The following is a 23290-nucleotide window of genomic DNA, read 5'->3' on the forward strand; positions in this document are numbered from 1 at the left end:
ATATGAAATATAGCCTATAGTTTTTCTTTCATGAGTACAACTTACATGAAAACATATGTAATTGGAAACAATGTTTAATACACGAATACTGTTAAGGATATCTCATGTGTTCAGTAAACTAGTGAGTAGGATACAATTTCCAATATTTGTAGAGATAGATTAACTGTTTCTACGCCCCCGTGTCTGTGCTGATAACGCAATTTAACAGATCAATATTCTCGTCTAGATTTTTCATCAGTATTTAAGGCTAACTCAATCCAAAAAAGCGAGTTGAAGGCGTAATCCTTCTTGACAGAAAATATTGAAAATATAATAACTTTGATTACCTGGTTCTTCCGAAGAATTGCTTCCCGCCTGTCCCGTTCAGCTTCCCATATTTGACGTTTTCTTTCCTCTACTTGGTGTCGCCTGTCTTGATCACGCTGACGAAGCTCTTCGATCCGTCGTCGCCTCTCTTCTTCTTTCTGTTCACGGAATTTTTGGGCTGCTAAAGCCTTCAAATAAAATATGCAATACTTGTCAAACATACGGAATGACAACTTTTATTTCTATTTATTTATTCATTTATTTCTAATTTAAGCGTGCAATATACCTGCAAAAATAATTTTCTTGATCTATTGACATTTTTCTATTATGTAATAAGTAGTGCTAGATAAATTTCTGATATAAATTATCACACCCTGTTAATGCAATTGAATCTACGATTTGCTGTAAGGCACTAAATTACAAACGTAAACTACGAGAAAACTAAACAAAGCTTATTAATACCACTTAATTCATTTGTATAATTCATATAGATGTGCCAAGAGGGTTACGTGAGAAGGAAAAGAAATTTTCTAGCATAACTACGTTTAAAATACTGGAATTTTCGAGTCATTTAGAAGTTTTGTGCCCCATCAAGAGCATAATAATGACTTAAAAACGACGTAGATGAAACATGTCTATGTCCTGTAAGTTATAGAAAATGGTTAAGACACGAAATTTCAGGTCTGTACCTAGCAGCCACATCAGAGTTTGGTTGCTACGAAAAACTGCAATTCGAAGGCAAATTAAGGTCAATGTCTATCACTAATCTAAAATATTTGGTGGCCAATGGCGACCGCATGTTTTGAGCCTTGAAATAAAAGGCTTCTAGAAATTCAACCTTTTTCATTTTGGTACGGTATGTCATGATCAAACATGAAATTTGTGAAACTTTAAGGACGTAATATATACGATAGCTATAAAGTCTGAAATCAAAGAAGAACTGACGATCAGCATATGGCCTTATCGCAAAAAGTTCCACTTTCCTCCTATCATTCTCATCGTATTAACCTTAATTCCTTGAATGGTCTGGTTCATTCCCCTATTTCCAACTTACTTTCCATATCCTCTACAATTGTACATACTCCTGGTCTTCCTTACTTCTGTATTCTATCCCTTGCGAATATATGCCATTAGGATTACTTGATGACTTTATTTCAGACGACTGTATAATTTTCATCAACTGACTATCAACCGTTTTAAATATTTTTTCTTTATGCACCTCCAATTTCTCTGAAGACTTATTATTCTTCATTTTGCGGAATGGAGACAACAGCATGGTAACTTTCTTACTCAAATCCTGTTATATCTTTCTCAGTCCTTTTAAGCTATTTGCTTCATTGACCTCGTTTCATCTGTGTAATTTCTTCGCCATTATGCCTCAACTCGTGGGAATCACTGTTTACTTCATTTACACAAAAATCCTCCATATTAAGAACTACGCTGTTTGAACCTCTGCTTCTTCGGTATATTTTTCTTTTCACATGATGTTACACTACCATATATTTCTGAACTTAATCCTTTTATTTCTTCATAAGATCGCCATCTACAGAAAAGTTCATTATTATTATAATTGTCGCAACACTAACACTACACACACACACCTAGTCGTAGAGCTATCTCTTCCATGAAATCTATTACATGCCTCACATCTGTTGATTTTAGAACTTTCGTCATAAGCACCACAATTCTTATCTTATTTTACAACGGCTGCGTTTGTGGACACATTGGGCCTTATGCAAATTTGTTCTGACGCGTGATTAGTGCATACTAAAGAGTTCCACTAACATGTTTTCTGCAGTAGTAAGGCCTTCAGTAGGACGCTAATCATACGTCAAAACGACTCTGCATAAGGCCCATAGATTCTATTTGGTCGCAGAACTTACAGGCAATAAAAATCCCTGGCTTCACGACCTAGAGTTCACATTGTAGCTATGTTCAAATCCAAGTTGGCTTCTGTCAGAAGACGACGATTTGCACATTCATACAATACACTTACTACAAACTGATCTACTAAGGTATCAGAAAGACTGTCTCCGAATGCATACTAACTTACATGAAACTTTAGGAATTAAATAAGATTATATATATTTGCGGCGTAATAGATTGAATTTATAGTTTTGACTCTTATATTTATTTGAAGTTCGTAATATTTTATTCAGAGTGATCTTGGATCTTGAGATTGAGTATCTTGGAAGTGTGTGTCCATTAACTGTGAGTATTGCACGATATTTTACTTTATTTTTGTTGTTGTACCTCATACATTCTTTTCGCTAGTACTGAAAGAAACAGACTGACTTAAATCCTGCTTCTTTGAATTCTCTCATTTTTGAAAATATGAAGCAACCATCACTGTGGTTATTCTCTTCCGGAGTCAACGAAGATTTTACCTTTTTCCGATATTTCTTTTAACGTTTTCTCAAACAGCCCGTCGTATTCGTCTTGTGGCTAGTTCGTGTGCCTTTGGTGAATGCGTTCTGTCTCAGGTTCGATTCCCGCTAGGAGAGCATTAAAAAAATGAATGTATTACGGTAATTCGGATTCCATCTTAAGGAGTCAAGCTATTAAAAATGATACAAAAGCTAACCACTTTACTTTTCCACGTTTCTCGTAAATGAAAAGAGATAATGAAATATAACTTACCACAGTAATAGATAATGTTATTCTACACCCGGAAATACAAACAGGAAGAATTTTTAGTGTTGCCATCCATAGAAATTACAGTGTGGCCAGAATATGAATTATCCAAAAATCTAAGTTAAGGCAACAACTAGAAAAATGAATTCAACGGTAACTAATGACTTAAGTTGTTTTGATTCCTTGTTAACTACTTTTTAAATTTCTTTACGTAAACAGAAAGTGTAATTTTAATTAGTTTCTGTTTATTACAAATAAATACAATACTATTTAAAAAGTAGTTAACCGGGAGCCAAGACAACATGATAAGTCATTAATTACTGTTGAGTTCATTTTTTCTAGTCGCTGGCTTAACTTAGATTTTTGGGTAATTCATATTCTGGTCAAACTGCAATTTCTATGGATGGCAACACTGAAAATTCTTCCTATTCGTATTTCCGGGTGTAGAATAACATTATATATTATTGTGGTATGTTATATTTCATTATCTCTTTTCATTTACGAAAAGCGGTCAAAAGAAAAATGGTTAGCTTTCGTATCATTTTAGTAGTCTGTCCCCTTAAACCGTTGTCTACGTCTCAATATTGCATCGGTGCTGAAAAGCGTCCCGATGCAATTATTTTTCGAAATGACAGTGCATCAAATTGAGAGCAGTATCTGTATACTTATTCCCTTTTCTCCTATTTTTGCATTAGGCAAACCCCAACTTCTTTCAAACTTTAAAGTCTTCGTATCAAAAACCTGCATAGCTCATTCCGACAAGATACTAACTTTATTTGAAATATGGCATGTATCGTGAGGTTGGATGCTCCTAAGAAGTTACTGTAGTCATTACTGACCAAACAATGTTTTTAAGAAGTTATTGAAGTAATCATTGACAAAGGAAGACAATAAATTCAAAAAATCAAAATTATTATTACTGGGAAGCCAAATTAGACATTTTCCATATAACATTCGGTTCACTGAACTTATATCAAAAATACTTTTCCTCTCATCAAATTTAAATTGCTTCTAACTTCTGATAAAAAATTTATGACTATCGTATTCACTGTAATATTTTTTTCGATTTTTGTTATTTTTCTTTCGGCAATATTTCCCACCCGTGATTCAAACTGTTCGTTCGTTAGTAAAACTGAAATTCGTATCCTACCATTGACCATAAACTAAAATAAATAAATACACTATTTTACCTGCTGTTTTAATTCTTCTAACTTCCTTTGTCTCTCCTCATTTTGACGTTCTTTGAGAAGCCTAACCCGCTCTTCTCTTTCCTTTGCTGCAATTGTTGACGCGTTTTCTTTGCCTGTTTGGAAAGACAAACACAATTAGTTTAAATATTTACAATATTTAGCTCTACCTTGAGTATGGCCAGAAACGTGAGATGCTAATACACTCAATTTCATATCAACGTACTGACACAGAAACACGCTCAAATATTTATTTGAAAGTAATTTAGCACCAAGGCTTGGTAACACTGAAACATCACTATTTGTAGTTTTACTTTTGTGTCCCACAGACATTGTCATAGTCTGGAGGGAAGAGTAAGGTGAAAATATCTAACTTTACCGATTTTGGGGATTTTTCACAAATAACAAAAAAAGAAAAAGAATTTCGCAAAACTCTGCAACATATATATATATATATATATATATATATATATATATATATATATATATATATATATATATATATATATATATATATATATATTGTCTTCCCCCAAAATACGAAGGAAAGTCAACAAATAAGGTGAGTTTGCATTTAACCACTTAATAACATCATCATTGTTTCAATGTCTGAACATATAATTATAAATTAGTATGACTTCATCCATTAGGTACAGACGTGGAACTTCCTCTTTCGGAGGTGTTGGGGTCCTGGGTTCGATCCCAGCCCCCGCCAAGTGAACTTAGTGGTGGACAAACACCGTGTGCGTGGGTTTCCTCGGGGTTCTCCCGTTTCCTCCCACTTTCCTTATTCCACCATTTCATTCATTACTCATCATCACTGTCTCCTTTAGCCTAACCGGCATAACCGTGGGACGTAAAACTCAAAGATTTCATTTTTTTCTCTTTCGGACTATATGAGGTGTTAGATTGTTACTATAAGGAGGGGTCAATTATGCTAAATTTATAGCAGAATGTACACATAATACAAAGACAATTATGTATAGTTTAAAAAGTGAGTTTATTGATACAAATCGTTCAGAAATGGTCTGAAACACCGATTGAAACTGAAACATTTGACTCAATCCAACGCATACATTACGTTCAGCAAAACTATGCCATCACATTGATATCCTGATTTTTACCTGTTTGGCCCATTTAAAGATGGATCAACAAGTCTATCTTTAGTGGTAGTGAAACTTATTACTAACAAGAGTAAGAATTAAACAGATGTCTAAACAAGGTGTATAACAGGAGATGCTACTTCTTCAAAAGTTTCTTTATAAATTCCTTTAGATGGTATTTAAAAAGCATATTAACTGCTGCAAGCATATTAACTTCCGAAGAGCAGGACTACATCCAAAAATAATGTATCTCGAGGTTTTCGGAAAAAGATGTTTCGAAGCAGTACTTAAACTCACCTAACTTATTGATTTTCCTTGTATACAGACTATGTTACAAGTTCTGTGTGAACTCCTTAACAATAATGAAAACAGCTAGGTGTACGTGCACATCATTCATTGAAAGTTTTTTCTTACCTAATTTTATTATATATTTACAGACGCCTTGGAATACTCTACAGACGCTACTTTGTAGCAAAACTATAGAAATATAGTCACGAAGTACTAACTATCTCAAGTAACTACATATAAAACTATAAACATCTTTTCGTAAATTGCATGATAAAACACTTACAGCAGATAGCACCAAATAGTTCGAGTTGGTTCTTTATAGCATATTTACTGCTTTCTACCTTGAAGCAAATAAAAATTAGCAACTTGCGGAAGTACACAAAAATAAAAATATGGATGTAAAATTTGACGACAAAAATATAATTCGAACATAAAAAATGTAATGTTAAAAGGTATCGTAGCATAAACAATGCAAAATAATTTCATACAAATAAATAAAACATGCAATAATAAAAAAAGAAAATTAATTTGGTAAAAGAAATGCAAGGAAATTTCACTTTTCAATCATAGTATCTCAGCGTATGTTAATTATGAAACTCAACAAGGATGAACAATAGCAAATTAATATTATAGACAAAACATTTTTCTCGCAAAAATACAGTCACTACGACGCATTTCTCTCGAGTGCAAATTTACCAAATATCAGCCATAACAACTTAATAGATACCACAGCTTACATTCTGTACAATAGCTAGCACAAGTCCATGCCTTATTATAACAAGTTCTCTAGAAAATACATAACCCAACAACAAATCTACCTACACAAATAGTTTACAGGAACAACCAGATAAAAACTACTACTTTCGCACTGTGCAACTTTCAACAGAGAGCACTAGTGTTTTTACCTAATCCATAACTTGATTGGTGTTGTATCCCTCACCCAATTTCCCAAATTGCACATTTAAAATGCATTTTATTTCAATTTTTACTGTAATACTTAAGGGTAAACTTGATTCGCACATCATTTTTTATGCCTATATACTACTAGAACATGAATGCTGTAATTAGGAACAGGCATTTGGGACATGTTTAGAACGAAAATTTTCAGTATACTAGCACATACGTATTGTCATTGGTAAAAGTGGACACATACAAACCATTCCTATTTGACAATAACTTCAACAAATTTATGATTAACAGCATTTTTCAATAACGTGTAGAGGATTTTATCCACTCCACTCCACATCAAATTATATATATATGTTCGTAATGAATGTAGGAAATCTTCAGAATTACGAAATTATTATTGGGCCTCTTCTTTTTTCCCTATTTAACGTGAGTTAAAACATTTCATTTTAACGACTCTCAAACCCCGTCTTTTTGCCAATATTTAACTTTTCCAAAATGTCATGTTACTGAAATTCGTCTTGTATTATACTTTCCTTGTTACATTATTTTGCAAGTAGTGTGTGCGTGAATAGTATGTGTATCTCTCCGTTAGGAAAAGAAACATTCTACTCGTTAATAGTGCGTATACAATACATAAATGCGATAATTTCTTTCGGCAACATATAAACTGTCAATTTTCATTGGCTCCAAACGACATACTTTTTAGCGCCTCGAAAGTCTGTTTTCTCGATTTTCTCGAAAACTACACATGAGGACTTATCATCCTAGATGTTCTTTTCTGGTCGATGTGATCTATCAACCAATATATGTTTTACATTTTAACAATATTTTCATCAGGGTTGGCAAAAAACATGGTTTTTATTGAAAAAGCTTTTTTTTTTTTTTTTTTTTGTTTAAACCTGGTTTTATTGGTTTAAATAAATTTGCTCTATGTATTTATATCACATTGGACAGAAATAAGTTGGTTTCGCCTTGGTGTTATTATGCAACAACCAGATTATGCTGGAAGGAGTCACATAAGCTTAAAGCGGAATCCAAACCGCTTCTCAACTTACATCCGAGAGAAATTGTCCTCCATTTGAACTCGAAACCGGGACTAGTTGGGCATAAATGCGATACGTCTGCCGACTCACTCACGAAGGACTCCTGATAAAAATACGATGTACTGATCTTTACATAATTGTTAATATAATTGTCAAGAGTCATTTCAGAAAGACAAAAAGATAAACAGTTGCACAAGCGAAACCATTATACAGAATTACACATGGACAATTTCAAAATACTGCATAGTAAAGAAGAACAAATTTAGTCCAAGTTAGTTCACTACGACTTTCATTAGTCCAAGTTAAAGAAATACGACGACTTAATTTGCGTACCAGTAAGAAAAGTGAATAAAGATACGAATTAGTTAAGACCACTTTGGCTCTGACCAATTTACAGACAAATAGATATCAAAGATACTTCTGATTTCAATAAATGCCTCTCATGAGGTTTGTATGATCCCCTACCAAAAAAGTAGGCCTACGGCATTTCGATGTATTTGATCACTTGTAAACATTATTAAAACGGAACAATATTTAGAATTTTCTTCGACTGCAATTGCATAACAACAACAAACTATTAAAAAATCACAAAAGAAACATTCATAAACTTATACACGCATTGAGAAAAACAAAAGTTCTTTCGTAGCTTAATCTCTTTAAGTAATGAATGGGGAATTTAGGTCTGAATACATATACAGCGGAGTCTCGTTAATTCGAACTTGGATAATTCGAACAGAAGTACAGCACTACATATAATATACAGACTGGAACATGGTAACCCACAAATGTGCGTTCATCAAGATTTTACGAACATTTACCCTTTTACGAACTTTGTTCGTTTTTTGGTTTAAACCGGTTGGTTTTAAAAAAACAGCTGGTTTAAACCAGCAAACCCTGATTTTAATTATTCAGAAATTAAAATGCAAAAGTTAGTAACAATTTTAAGCTATACATCTCATTAACCGTACAACGTACTGCCATCCTGATAGTCATAAAAGCTTGATGAGAGTATATATGAGCATCAGTTCCATCTCAGTAAGAGAAAAGGTTCTCGTGCAGGATCAATTTTTAGGTTTAGAAGTCAACTGGCTTTTCTCCATTTTCTCGCATGAGCATGAGCTATGCATACGCTTCTGCACTCACGCATAACATTTTTGTTCTACTGAGTGAGATCTATCCATTGGTATATGCCTGAGCCTTCGATTTTTTTTCCTTTCGTTAAACGCTAATAGTATTTCAGAGTTAATCAGAAAATTCATTTTTCATATACGGTCGAGCACGGCAGCGATTTGAAAGTATCCAATTAACGTTATCCAACAAATAAGCTTTGTCAGTATAAGAAATTAGTAACCAAGTTGCAGCCAAGAGACATTCTGTTTTACAATATTAAGAATGAATAAAATTATAAAGAATTTGTTTTGATCATACGATGGTAAAGATGCTAAACTTCATAAACAAAATGGAGAAATACGGTAATTAAGTCCTGTGCTTCTCAAACTGTGGTCCTCACATGACAATACTTTCTTAATGTTAGATTTCGCAGTCCTCTTAGACTGAGAAACAGGCAAAAAAAAAAAAAAAAAAAAAAAAAGTCAAAAAATGTTCAATTGTGTATCACACACATATAGTGGAGAATCTCAAACGGATAATACAAATCCTAATGACTTATGTAGATGTATTATGGACAATAACTCGATAGTTCAATTTTTAATATACCGTATATACGTATTTTCTTCTATTAATACCAGTATAAAATTAAGGGACTCTCAATTAAAACTGTCCTAAAAATATAAGTATATTGGTATATGCTCAAAATGTAAGAACTGATAACTATTGTTCGAAGGCGGGAAAAGTAGGATAGCATGTAGAACATTTTCATAATAAATGTGGTCCCCCAAGAGCCATCTCTATTTCAGTGGTAACAACTCCAAAAAACGGGAATGACTGGAAAACAACAGGTCTCGTTAGAAATTGATGATGAATGCTATGATGTAAAATCGTTTTCTAATCACATTATGAACACTATGCGCGCAAACTACCAATTCGGGGTTGAAACTATCCCGTTATTCTTGACCGATCTTAACCCAAGCGATAGACCTACTTGAGAAGCTTTAAAGAAAACATGTCAAGTTTCATTAAAATCGGATATATTTTAAGGAATGCAATGCCATTTGAAAACAAACAGTTCAATTACCACCCTTATTTACACCACATATGTAAGCACGATTTAATCTAAAGTTTCGAAATTTTTAACACTTTTGGGAAATTTAGAAGAAGGAATGTAGCATTTCCGAACAATTAATAATAATAAAAATTTTAGATATTAATACTGAACTAATTCATCAAAAATGTGAGTGAAAACTTCCGTTTCTTTGATTATTATTATTACTTGGGCTAGCACATCATAAACCTAGTTCCAGTAATAGAAAATTATGCAGCCAAATCTTAAGAGTAGTTTAAAGATTTTTTTTCAACATTTTGAAGAAAACAAATAAGAAACGGTAGAAAGACTGCTAAGAACTCTGTGCCCAGCCTCTATGGAACAGTGACTAAATATTGGAAAAAAAAAAAGTACCACGTACACATATCTATACATAAAGTAAATGTTGAATGATGACTGACCAAAGGAAACCGATTACGATAGAAACTTGAAATTCGGAAAGTAAATAGGATTTGTGACATTAAATTACCAACAAGGATTTTTTTTTTTTTTGTTTGTTTGAAATTTGATGGAACCAAAACCATGGACATATATAAACTACTACAGCACAGTATTATACATAATGGATTGTGGAGGGGAAGAAAGAATGGCGTTGCGATTATAGTAAGATGCCATTATCTCGGAAACCCTTAAGGATAGAAATATAAAATTTGGTGTGTAGGTTTTTCATTTAAAATAATTAAACATGTTACTTTAGCGTTTGTTATTATTTGTTCCGGAAGGTAAGAAAAAGGGGTGGAATTCCAATTATAATAAAATGTCCGTATCTCAAAATCTCTTAAGGTCAGACACATTGAAGTTGGTATCTGGACTTCTTATTTAAAATAATTAAACATGTTTTCAGTCTCGACCTGAATGGCAGAAAAATGGGTGTGGGTGGTTCACTAAGACAGTGGTTCTTAACCTTTTTTGACTGACGACACTTTACTGAACATCCAGGGTATTGCGACACGTTTGATAATTTTATTATAAATAATAATAATAATATCTGTTAAATAGTGAAACTAATTAGTTTATATAGCACTAAGCATTATTGTTACCTCTGGAGGTGTTGACTGGTGCAGTCTGTGTCGATTTTAACTTTTATTAAATTATTCATAATTTTAAATTCTAAAATTTCGCGACGCATCTTAGGGAACTATGTGACACACCAGTATGTCGCGACACATCGTTTGAGAACCTCTGCACTAACATGTCCATACGAGGCATTCGAATTTCGTGAAGGATTTCTAGACCACACGAATTCTACATGAAAGATGCAGAGCAAAATTTACCTACACTAACACGCAAAGGTAGTTGCTACTACTATAGACCTACTACCAATCAAATTTTAGCTAACTGCATATATTAAATTATTATGTGAACTGTACAGCTGTTCATTGAATTTTTCAGTTTTCAATACTGAAAAAATGCAACATTAACTCTTCAGCAGCAACTTACAAAATGCTATAATCCAAAGCAGTCAAGTGTTTCCAAGAGGTTTCTCATTATTGGACAGTGCGTCAAAGCGTATGATATTACAACTGTTTCACAACTAAAGTCAACAAGGAAGCACTTCCTCAATACTAACCACTATAGCATCGAAACAATGGATTAGACAATTTGCATGTACTTAAAACTTTAAATTCATGGTTATGATGGCTATCGCTAAGATTTGAGGTATGAAATTTGTAAATCCTTTCTTTCAAATAGATATGTACACATTTTCTACAACTTAGGGAAAAATATGCCTTATTTTAGTTTGTTTTTTCTATAGTAGGTTAAAATAATTATTGTACACGTATACAAAATAATGACCACAGACCAAACAATCATTACAGACACTGTTTTCTGGTGAATTTAGATGCATATTACTAACATAATTACACTATTCTACGTTTAACTACGTGGATTTTGTGCAACAGAAAAAAACAAGCACATAAAATTTTATCATTATTTACATTCACCATATCTATCAAGACATACACTTATTAACATGCATTTAAATACTAAGTTTAAAAAAAATATTATTACAAGTCCATAGTCAAAAATAAGTTAACGTTATTACTTTTATTTTTTAAAACAAACTTTTTCTTCGTTCATTTTTTAAAAATCAATGTTATGCCTCGAACCAATACGATACTTGTGAGTCAAAACAGCACGCTTGCACTATTCACAGGCAATCACAAGAAGCCAGTCAGTCCTAGGGTCAGATGAATTATTATCAAATAGTTCAACTACCTGAATCCTCGAGAGAATCAGTGGGAGACGGTGACGATACCCCCTGAGCTTCTTGTGTCGTTTCTGCACCATGGGCAAACCAGTAAGCATCTAGTTAAATAAGAGGCAGGGTACATTTTACTCCAAGGACAACAAAATAACTATTACTTCTGCCAGAAGAAATTCGTACCAACTCTGCAACAGTTCTTAGTAGTAATCTAATCTACTTAACATATACTCCACCGAAGAAATTAAATCTAAATACATCCGAATATGAAACAAATTTCCTTATTAAGCAATTGATCTTTAACGTATTGATAAATGACACTACATCTAAAACTATTGTTAGCTATAAAACCACACCGAGTCTCTCCTGACGTAATTTGACATCATATTAAGTACGGTACAATACATAGGACAAAATGTGTAGTTCAGAAACGAATCAGACCATAAGCTTCCCTCTTTTACACTGCAGAACTACAGTTAATAATGATAATAAAAATAAAGGCATTTTGTTTAGTAGTATAATATTTTCTTGTAAGTGTTAGAGAAGCAAAGAGTGCAAACACAAAAATGTGCTCACAAATAGAGGCAGAAAATTAACTGGGTTCCGAAGTTCTTTTTTCTTTTTTTTTCTTTTCTTTTCTTTTCTTTTTTTTTAAATATGCATATAAAAACTCAACTGCTCACAATACACAGAACAATTAACTGAATGCTGGAAACAACTTTTACTGACATGTAAAATTAAAGCGATCGTAACTGTACTTATTAAATTACTTATTCAGTTGGTTGATCATTATACATGGACATCTCAGTGGCGGATGGTGAGTTGTGATGCTGGGTGTTGTAATGAGAAAACTGAAGACAGGAGTTAAAAAGTTCTAAATTGAACATATGGTATTGGTGGTTTCTATAGGGAAATTTAAGACATACTGGAGAAACATCTGGTGCAAACATTGATGCTATGAATTGTTCTGTAAACTTAAACAACGCTTTACTTTCGCAAATTGTAACGTCACATACTTGCTTCTCTATTTTATTCTGTGTTGTTAGTTTTAATCCTCTTACAATTCTCTCTCTCTTGAAAGTGTCCAAACAAATTTATACAAGTAGCATTACTTTTTGAAGAAAGATTCATAATTAGGGAAGCATATCAGTAGTTCTTGTAATGATTCTAAATACTGTGTTATGAATGTTCAGCTTTCAAATCAGTGTAAAAGAAGCCTAAACTACCTATATCACCGAATAATTAACACATAAATTAATGTTTACTTTCAATTGTTTTCTAATCTACTACATATTTTCTTCTTATTTTGTAACTTTGAGATCACTATTTAAAAAAGTGTCATTACATTGATTAGGCTTCAGCATAGTCACGTGATTACCACTCCTCCCTTTTAACAATTTGAATATATTAAGTGAATTCCATTTGCTGATTTCTGGTATTATATATATATATATATATATATATATATATATATATAATACCAGAAATTTTATCTGTGCGGAAGCTTCTCGTTTACTGGAAACTGCTGCATTGGACGAGCATCGCAAGGACCAAAACCTTTAACTTGTGGGATACGAGAAAGCAGACATAACACTCCCTTCAATAGTTTGTGCTGCAGATTTAGGAGTTGTAAACATGTTGGAACGCAAAAGTAGTTAGTGATTCTGTAATAAATTAGTTTTCTCGTTTTTAAACAATTTAATGGATTTTACAAATATTGAAGGCCAAAAGTATACAAGAAAATGATAGAAAGCAACGTTCTTCACTTTGTTATTACTATTGCTAATAATTTTACTTGAAAAACTTTGGTATTATGCAACGTAGCAACACTAACATAATCCGCCAGTGGAACACTTTTTTGAAAAAAGTTTTTAAAGTATTTATCGTTACAATGGCATGCTAGACCTAATGACTTCTACTATATATCGCTTCTGAATAAAATAAAAATTAATATAATGATCAAACAAAGGGTTTTGAAGAATTTAGTAATTTTTAAAATAATTATGCTACAACAGAAACTTTATCGTTAAATTAGAGAATCAAGAACATTCTAAGAAGTTCAAGGTACTATTTCTTGATCTGATACCGCTGATTTGGAGTATCATTATAACAATTCTGGTAAAGAGATTTTACGAAGTCCTTTTTGAAGATAATTGACGGCTTTAATGTAATTTGTTTCTCTTCACTCCCCTACATTCTACCGTAAACTTTTTCTTTTGTTGTTTAGAAGTATTATTTTAATCAAATATACACAAGTTGATCCCATCTGAAATGCCTAACTCGAACTGCGGACTCCTGGTGAAAACTACATATTTTACGGAAATAATGCTGTGCAATTTAGGAAAAATAACAAAACTCTAAACAGTGTTATTCTAGGCTAGCATTTCTTTTGTTCAAAAAAAAAAAAAGTTACTGCTTTTCGTTGATTGTACAGTATGATATGGAGAAAATATTTACAGTTTCTCGCCTAAACTCTGCTCTCCTTTGTGTACGTATACCCCTTGTTCAGTCGCCATTTTGAAAAATGAAGCCAAATGTAAGATTTTGATGAATTTATTTTACGGCAGACAGTTTAATCACGAAAATAACCTACTGTCGTAACAGTAATGATGACATTTTTCTTAGAGTGCAAACTGAACGACTGTGAGAGCAATACGTCATCCAAGACAATCAGGATAGTAACAGAAAGGTACTAAATACCTCACGAAAAGACCGATTTCCTGAGATTATATAAAATGTCATTCCTGAATGGTACCGTACAAGAAATATACGGAATTCAATGTGTGTATATATAAATAAATTATGCATAGAAATATTGATTTTTGAATTGAAGCACAACCACCACCATGCTAAATTGATCTCGATAAATGCTTAACGAAACCAAAAATTCTTCTCTCGTAATGTATTTTATGAACACTCGCTTAACATTTTGTAATAAACACACTGCCTCTACACGTTGAAAAAATCATTTGCATTTGTTAGTCTTAAGATGATGCTACGACAAACTTCCGTTGTCTGTTTTGCAGTTGGGTGGGAGTCCGTCTAATAAAACAATGCAATGGACTTTTTTCCCCTAGTAAACACAATTAAGAAACCAGCCAACCAGCGAATAATTTTCCACAAACGTACTTGAATTATGCTTGCAGACGTTTCACACAAAACCATAGAATAATGTTTCCACGAATAATTACATCACATCGAGCAATCTCTGCTATTGTAACAAAACCGTCATTAATGGTAATAAAATGGATTTTTGAAAAATGGTTCTTATGCAGTCTACTAACTGCTAGCTATTCAGAATGGGAATTCACCATTTGATTTCCACCATCAATTACTTCTTGGAAGGTATTCCTACCAGCAACCTTTTCTTAGGATAACAATACCATAGTACTCGTAATAGTATTGGTAATGCGTAATACCAATGTAGACAGTAATACTGAAGGACAATATCGAAGAAAAATGCATGCTCTAAGTGCAATATTTACAATAAAATAACGAAAAGTTGGAAAACTGTTTCATATGCATTAACATCAAGTGTACATGCACGGACAAACCAGCACGCACTATATATCCGGTCATTGTCAATATTTTGTTTCTCAACACATGCACCTTGAACAAGGTGGTACTTCACAAGGTAAATGGAAGAACGAAAATAAGATTGAAAGAAACAAATTTTAAACAGAAAAGTACTGTTTATTCTCGTCCCTCTGCTAATACCACCCTGATCTTGATGATCCTATGGAATAAACATAATAATAAATATAAATGAGCAATATGGTTTAACGTATCTGACAAATCTACTACATCTGAATATAATGAAATAACTACAAAATACAATACAATATCAACATGCTCCGTTCTTGCATTTAAAATTTTAACTATTAACTGTAAGCAAGAAAACAGAACCAACTCATTTATTTTAAGTTTTCTTTTGTAGTAAAAGATACATGCATGGAGTTCTTCATCGGAATTATGACAAAAGAATCCTAGTGTACGAAAACTATGAGTATTGTCTTTAAATAATCAGCAAACTGATAGTAGTGTTAATCACTATACATGATAAAATACTTCACACAAAATCATGATAGTACACTTCAATTGTTTCCTTTCTTATTTGAGCAGCTTTCTACGTTCTACTATTTCCTCTTGCTTATCATTCAAAGAAACGTACAGAAGTACGCAAAAGATAGTTTTTAGATAAGCTAAACTACAGGAATTCCCAAAAAGTTTTATTTCTTATATTTGTATACTGTCATGAGATGTAGAAGGCGTGCAACTGCAATGACATATTCAAACTGTTTCAAAATAATTTCTACCTTCAAAAGTAGTAGCTCCAAAATTTGTTTAATATCTGAAGATCTTTGAATACTGGTACTGAATTATCTTTTTGTCTTCCAGTTAAGGAAAATTGTCGCGAAAGTGTGACATTAAGATTAAAGCTATTATTTATTTGGGTTTTAAACAAATTGATTGTGCGTTCAATTTGGTAAATTTTAGATCATAACCAAACATCGGCAACTTTCAAGATATACCAAATGTTTACACATCAATCTGAAATTGGAATCGAATCAATACGCGTGATGAAGAAACCAAATAAAGTTAAACGTAACAGCTGTGAACAAAGAAGACCTGTTCTTTCGTGAAAACATTCCAGAATAAATAATAAGATCGAAGATATGACAGAATATACTACCTAAAGGCAAACTTATTGAAGGATTAAATTACTATTAACAAGATTTCTCGGATCATTGTGCAGACGGTCGAAAACAGTTCACTTCACCTCGACACAATTTCTGCCAATTGATGGATGATTTTTCATAATTTAATCAAACCACGTGCTTTAAAACAAAATTTTGAATATTACGTCAGTCATGATCACTACCCATTACATTTTGACAAATGTTTCTTCCAGAGCTACAACAGTAACAGTTTACTACGATTACGAAATTGAATCTATATTCAGCTAAGAGCTAACAGAAGACCCACAGGTAAGACAACCTCACCAATATCCTTTTATACGGATTTTATAATGCTTTCGTTGATCTGTCAATTAGATACATGGGAGGATTTGGAGTCACTTTGTGCTTCAAACTAAAATAAATTCCGAAGGAAGTCCTCAGCTTGCTCCGATTTATTTTTATTAAATATTGAGATTAATGCTGGTATTTGAAGATGCTCTTATATAGAGATAGATATACCATAATGATGTATCGCCCACTCAAAAATGCAAGAGTTTGAGATCTTTCAAAATTGCCAGACGTATATCAAAGAATAAATGCAAGCAGTTAAAACTTTCAAGAAACATAGTGACCTTCCATGGTTGCGAAAAAATGGGAAGTCGGCAAAAATATCTCACCTCGAACTTTCACTTTCACTTTACGCTTGAATACAATGGAGATTCTTTCCGTGCTTTCTCCATATCGCATTGCTTATAAAAAGAAATACGTCCTGTTAATAGCATTTTTTAAAAAAATTAATTTACAAACAGCTCAAGATTTAAGTATTCATATTCATGAATTTGTCTCTTCAAAATATAAAGCTTTCCTTATGATTAAGTAGGTCAACGTATTTGACGAAGTTCACAGGTAGCGTTCTGATGATAAGTAGGTCAACTCACGCATACCTACTACACGCGTAATAACGAAATGCAAACCTAACATTTACCCTTGTTTGTTTATTCTTAAAGTTACTGAATTTGCAGATCTACCTTTGACTCTTTGGACAAAAATCACAACTATTGGTAACTGGGTGGTGGATTTAGACTTTTTTCCTTTTAATTCTTAAAATGTGGAAAAAAATAAACAGAAGTACAAACACTTCTTAACTTTAATGGAAGCACTTATAAAAAATGAAACTTGCCAGATTAATATGGTGTTGAACCATCTTTCGCCTCCAGAACAGCTCTGATGCGACGTAAAATGGTGCCATAGAGGTCTAAATGGTAGCAAATGCAATATTATACCAATACGCGTGCAGTGCATATCTCAGTCCCACGAAGGATAAAAGGCAGAAACTCAAGCCGGATTTGTCTCTCCGAGATGGGAAACATATCTTTAATCCAGTTATATTCACATCTGAGGATTCGGTGTGCCAGAAGAATTGTTCAACTTCATCCCGATATTTCTGAAACCACGTCGTAACAGCTTCAAATAGGCGCGTAATCATGTAATATGGTGTCACTGGCCGGAAACAACACCCGGACCAAACGACATGGTTCCCTAAATTGACATCACGGGCAGTGAATTGACCGGTAAGCGTCAGTACTGAACCAACTGGGAACCAAGGCATTATGGCTCACTGAATCAGAGAGCCGCCACCAAGTTTCACGGCTGGGTAGAAACCTGCAGATCATACACTTCTTTGGGCATCTGTCTCACACAAACATGGCATGGTTTGAAATAAGAAGAACGATGACTCATCCGATTATAACACACGTTTCCAGTCATCAACGTTCTATGTTGCATTTTCGTGGCACCATTGGCGTCGTGCTAAATCGCTATGGTCCCTTATCAGTGGTTTGGCCCATGCAACCCTATAAATGTTCAAGTCATTTAATTCGCGGTGGACTATGATCGTCGAGACAGGCTGTGGGAGATGCTGCTGCACCCAGAACCAACATTCGGCAGTTTGCCACCCTGAGCAATAGCAGCATTTGCCATCTCTTCTTTCCCGATTTTAAGTATGAGTGCCCCATAATGAATAATAATAATTTATTAATAAGAAGAGTTGTAGCGTCGGTGAGACCATATAAAGTTAATGCATTTTCTTCAGGAAGTTTGAATTACAAAACAATACTTAACAATCTAGTCAATAATAGGTTTAAAAAAAAGAGTGAAGGGTGAAGGTCACGTCAACAATGGAACTGAAACTGCAGTTACTAAAATCCTGCTGCCCTGCTTTGTTGCGTGGCGTATAACATTAACATCGTTCACGCAACCATAAGCAGGAGCGTAATTTCAGATTTTGCTTTGAGAGGGGAGAAGTTCGTTCATTGCTGTATTAATAAGTAATTTATTTCCTTCCCATACAGTAGGCAAACGCACCACAGTCGCACGACAGTTCTGAGTGAAAGTCCGCTTTAATCCTCAGGGGGATATGTCACTGAGGGTTTTCGCCAACGTGGTTTGGAAGTGAGTTTTGTAGGGCATTACCATCTTAGACTCTTCCTCGCGACACACGCAACACACTCACCACTTTCATCACGCTCGCACAGTATAACCGAGCGCCAACAATCTGCCCTCATTGGAAATTAGAGAAGTCCTCCATTTTACATTATCACTATCTCCTCCGATTACTACACATTGTCGTGCTACTGCTCTTCACGTAGTACATAGTACACACCACCACAAACAGCCGGGCGCTGAGTTTGCTATTTAACCGCTGCTAGTGCAGACATTTGCTTGTTTCCAACTGCAGTTATTTTCAGGAGTACATTCCATTGTTTACGGTTATTCCTACATATAAATGGAATTTTAGCACATTTATGTATCTTGTACGCAGAATTATGTATAAATTTTCTTTGTTGTCTTCAGGTAAAATTGTTTTTAAAAACTATGAGGTCTGACATACTTTTAACGTTTTATCATCAGTCTTTACATTTGCTAAGTTAGTGATAGGGATGTTCTGGGTTCTAAAATGAAACGTTATCAGTTTCTCTGAACATGAACATGTAAACTACGATGGAGGTAATTATTTTACAAGGGACAGTTATGTTTAAAGTATACAGGAACCCCTACAATCGGAATTTGTGGTAAGTTAAGCACAAGTCTACTATTTCGTAACTGAAGAAGAAAAAAAAAATAGGTTGCTGCTTCAATTGTTGAACTAAATAACAAGTACAAAAACTGAATAATACAGTAAACGATATTGTACATATTCCTCAGTTACTGAATCGGTAATAGTTACAAGAATAAATGTCATTATGATATGCTCCTCTTTTAAACAAAATATTTTTCGTGTTTCTATTGTAGGATGGAGAAAAGAGAACTTTAAATGATGCTCAATTAGTGAGAAAAATAAATTTGGTTGTAGGTGGTTCGCTTGTCTGTTATTCAGGGAACCAATACTTGCATTCCAAAATTGTCACTTCAATTTCCACATAAATTTCAAAAGAAAAACCTACATTCTCATTATTTCTCCAAATGTATAGTAACAAACAGGGACTATATATACTTTGTTACTTGACAAAACTATGTGTAGTTAACTGAGGCTTTTAGACAGAATATACTGCTGGAAACAATGATAATTTGTTTATCATATTCTACAAACTATACAAAAAAAAAAAAAAAAATGTTGAGACAAAGGAAATATGAGTGGGAACAGAAATTACTTAAAAAATAATTAAAACACTATTGCAAAATATACGAAGGAAGAAGAAAATGTAACCCCTTCCACAAACACTTCGGACAGGGAGAAGAAATACGAAATAAATCTTACAGAAACAAGAGGTAATTGTGGAAAGTCACACGTATGTATTAAAGAAAACGACAGAGTCGAGGTAATTAGTACCTCCTCTTAAACAACTTGCAAAAAGATATGCACATCTTTTTAAGGTACCTTTATGAGTTTTTTAAAAAATGGCACACCAGAGATGACAAACTGACATACCAAAAAGTAAGAAATAATCAACTAAGACACGATATGCATAACAAACTGTGAAGTAGTTCGTGTGCCCAAAAGCAGTTTACAGTCCTGAGCACGACAAATTTATGCAACTATGTCGAAGTCTTGGTAAAAACAACATTAAAAGAAAGAAAAAAAAAAGTCTTTCAAAAGCAATGTTATGTGTATGAGTGTCCTAGATTTAATCAAGGTCTTGGGTGGTATACTGCATTGCGGCCATCAAGTAAATGTATGAGGAGAATGTCACCACACCCAGACAAAGACGTAAATCATCATTCTTATGCTTTGTCAAGTCACTGCAGTAGAAACAAGCACAATTGAAGTGACCAGTGCTTTGTTTCGTTTTCTGACAAAACAACGTTCTCTCTCGGCTGCTTATCACTTCATCTATTCTTTCTTCAGTTGTACGTGTTGAAGTACGGAACTTTGATCCTTCCGCAAAAATACCTTGAAATTTCTGCTTCTTTCAACGAAAATGTTACATAAAATGCTTCCTCGGCAAATTTAATTTTATAGCAGCTGAGAAAAGGTTCGTAAAGGAGCTACAAAACAAACTAAAGAAATGCCCTGCAAATTGCCTCCATGGATATAGCTGCGCTGGGATTTTTCCAGCAGCTAGGCTCCATAAAATTAAAATCAAATTCAGAAATACGAAAGAGCAGTAAAGAGCAAAAGAGTATTACATTAATGAAGTAATAGAGTAAAAAGGAATATTTTTCGAATACTTAACTTTTAACTTGCACGAAAATGGGAAGCAACAAAAGTAAGATATTAACTACAAACCTGCAGTTGCAAACCTTCACGAGAAATACCGTTCAATTTTCTTCGTCTTCCATTTTCTAGTATCTTGAGGGCGATAAAGATGTATTTAGGAAGTTCTGGTGCGTCCTTATTAACCAGAAAGACAAGCAAGTTGATACAGCAGATTGAAAATCAAATATATTGCTGTTAATAGAAAGATTCCGATTTCGAATTCCGAAACTTATCATCTTATTTCGTAACATTAATTCGTGACTTATGTCACATCAGATGCATGTGAAGATAGTATTGAGCAGAGGACCGGCGTTATGCAGAGACTGACACTTTCTCTTGTGTGTTTTCAGCAAATTTGATTCTTATCGAGAACGATGTGGATGTATTTTAATACATATCTTAATATTTATTCACTATTTTGACGTTTCCAGGATGATATTCATTTAGAAAGCGTATGTAAAAAAACTTTCCGATATTTAATAACGGACAAGAAAGGAAAAAAAAAAAAAGACTGCAAAGGATGCTTGTTTTCGGAAGATACCGAATTCTTTCCTATCATGCCACTGCTAGTGGCAAAGAACAGTGAAATTTTAAGCTACGTGTCAACCGTCTAATTTTATTATGTATTTATAAATCATGTTGCACATACAAAAAATGTTGTTGCAAAACACGATCTGTAAGGAACTCCACGTACATATCTATCTACACTTTTGGAGTATAACATTCCTGCCATGATCTGAGTTTTTTTTTTTTTTCACCTGCAATAAGACTTTTATTCCATCATTCACTACTAGCTCATATATACTTTATTGTACCAAAACACTTACCCTTTGGATTCTGGCGGGCAGAACCAGTTCGTTGGCTGGGTGTAACATTTGTTCCTCCGTGGTTCTGATTAGACTCCACTGGGGCGGCTCCAGCTATAAAGAAACAAAGAATACACATTATTGCAAATTATTCATAATTTTACAGAATATACACCACGTTTTTAAAAGCTGAGTATTGTGTTCTTAAAATGTGTATTAACAAAACGTAACAAATGGCCTCTATACTGAATACAATCCTCCATACTGTATGTAACATACTACGTCGTCGTTACAAAACTTAAAAACATATTTTAAACACGACTGACTATCAAGTTCTACCGGCTTATAACAAAGAAAATAAGTTTTTGTAGTTTTGTTAAATTCATGTATTATTAATAACTCATGCATGTGACTGGGATCATATACTAAACTTTAGTTCCAAGACTATGTTCAAGGGGCCGCGGTGGCTCAGTGGTAGAGCGTTCACCTCTGGTGCTTGGGGTCCCGGGTTCGTGAACTTTGTGGTGGACAAACACCGTGTGCGCGGGGTTCCTCGGGGTTCTCCCGTTTCCTCCCACTTTCTTCATTCCACCATTTCATTCATTACTCATCATCACCGTCTCCTTTAGCCTAACCGACATAACCGTGGGACGTAAAACTCAGATTTCATTTCATTCTCTCTACGTTCAATAAACACACTTTCTACAGTATTTTCAAAATCATACTTCATGAATAGTTGATAACATTCTCCTGGTTTTTCTTAACACATGTTTGGAACGCTCAGTTTATTACTCTATTACACTAAAATTTAAATTGGGAAAAAGTCACCAACATGCGTGCACCTCAGTAAAAAAAAATGAAAATAAAATTTGGGACTATATATATATTTAATAAAAAGACATCATATTGTTGAGAGGTTTCAGACTGACAGTTGGCGGAAAGCTCGCAATCTGTGATATTTTGTTTTTAATAAAGAATAGTTTTTATAGTAAATATACTGCATATCGAATTTGACAAATTTATAACTTTTTTAATATCACATGTTACTATATTGAAAATAATTTATTCACGAATTAACTTCAGAAATATCCTGTTTGTTTTACTGTGCCCACGTGATTTGTATAAATAACAAGAAATCCGAAATTCCTTAGAAAATTATCAGTAATAGCTAAACGTTTATTTGCAGGAGGAAGGTATGACGTTATGCATTCA

At 33.6% G+C, this 23290-nt stretch overlaps 1 protein-coding gene across 1 annotated transcript; it reads right to left on the reverse strand.

Annotated features, from left to right (window-relative positions):
* Positions 1–209: 209 nt before the first annotated feature.
* On the reverse strand, positions 210–22192 carry LOC145677835 (uncharacterized; the record flags this gene model as incomplete). Its single annotated transcript, XM_081748150.1, has 4 exons — positions 210–494; positions 4131–4243; positions 11912–12001; positions 22100–22192. Coding segments are annotated over 4 exons (581 nt in total), but the record flags the coding sequence as incomplete, so codon positions are not given.
* Positions 22193–23290: the final 1098 nt, after the last annotated feature.

The sequence above is a fragment of the Thermobia domestica genome, unplaced genomic scaffold, assembly GCF_964235325.1.
Source record: "Thermobia domestica unplaced genomic scaffold, izTheDome1.hap1.1 HAP1_SCAFFOLD_1429, whole genome shotgun sequence".
In the NCBI taxonomy this organism is placed as follows: Eukaryota; Metazoa; Arthropoda; class Insecta; order Zygentoma; family Lepismatidae; genus Thermobia; species Thermobia domestica.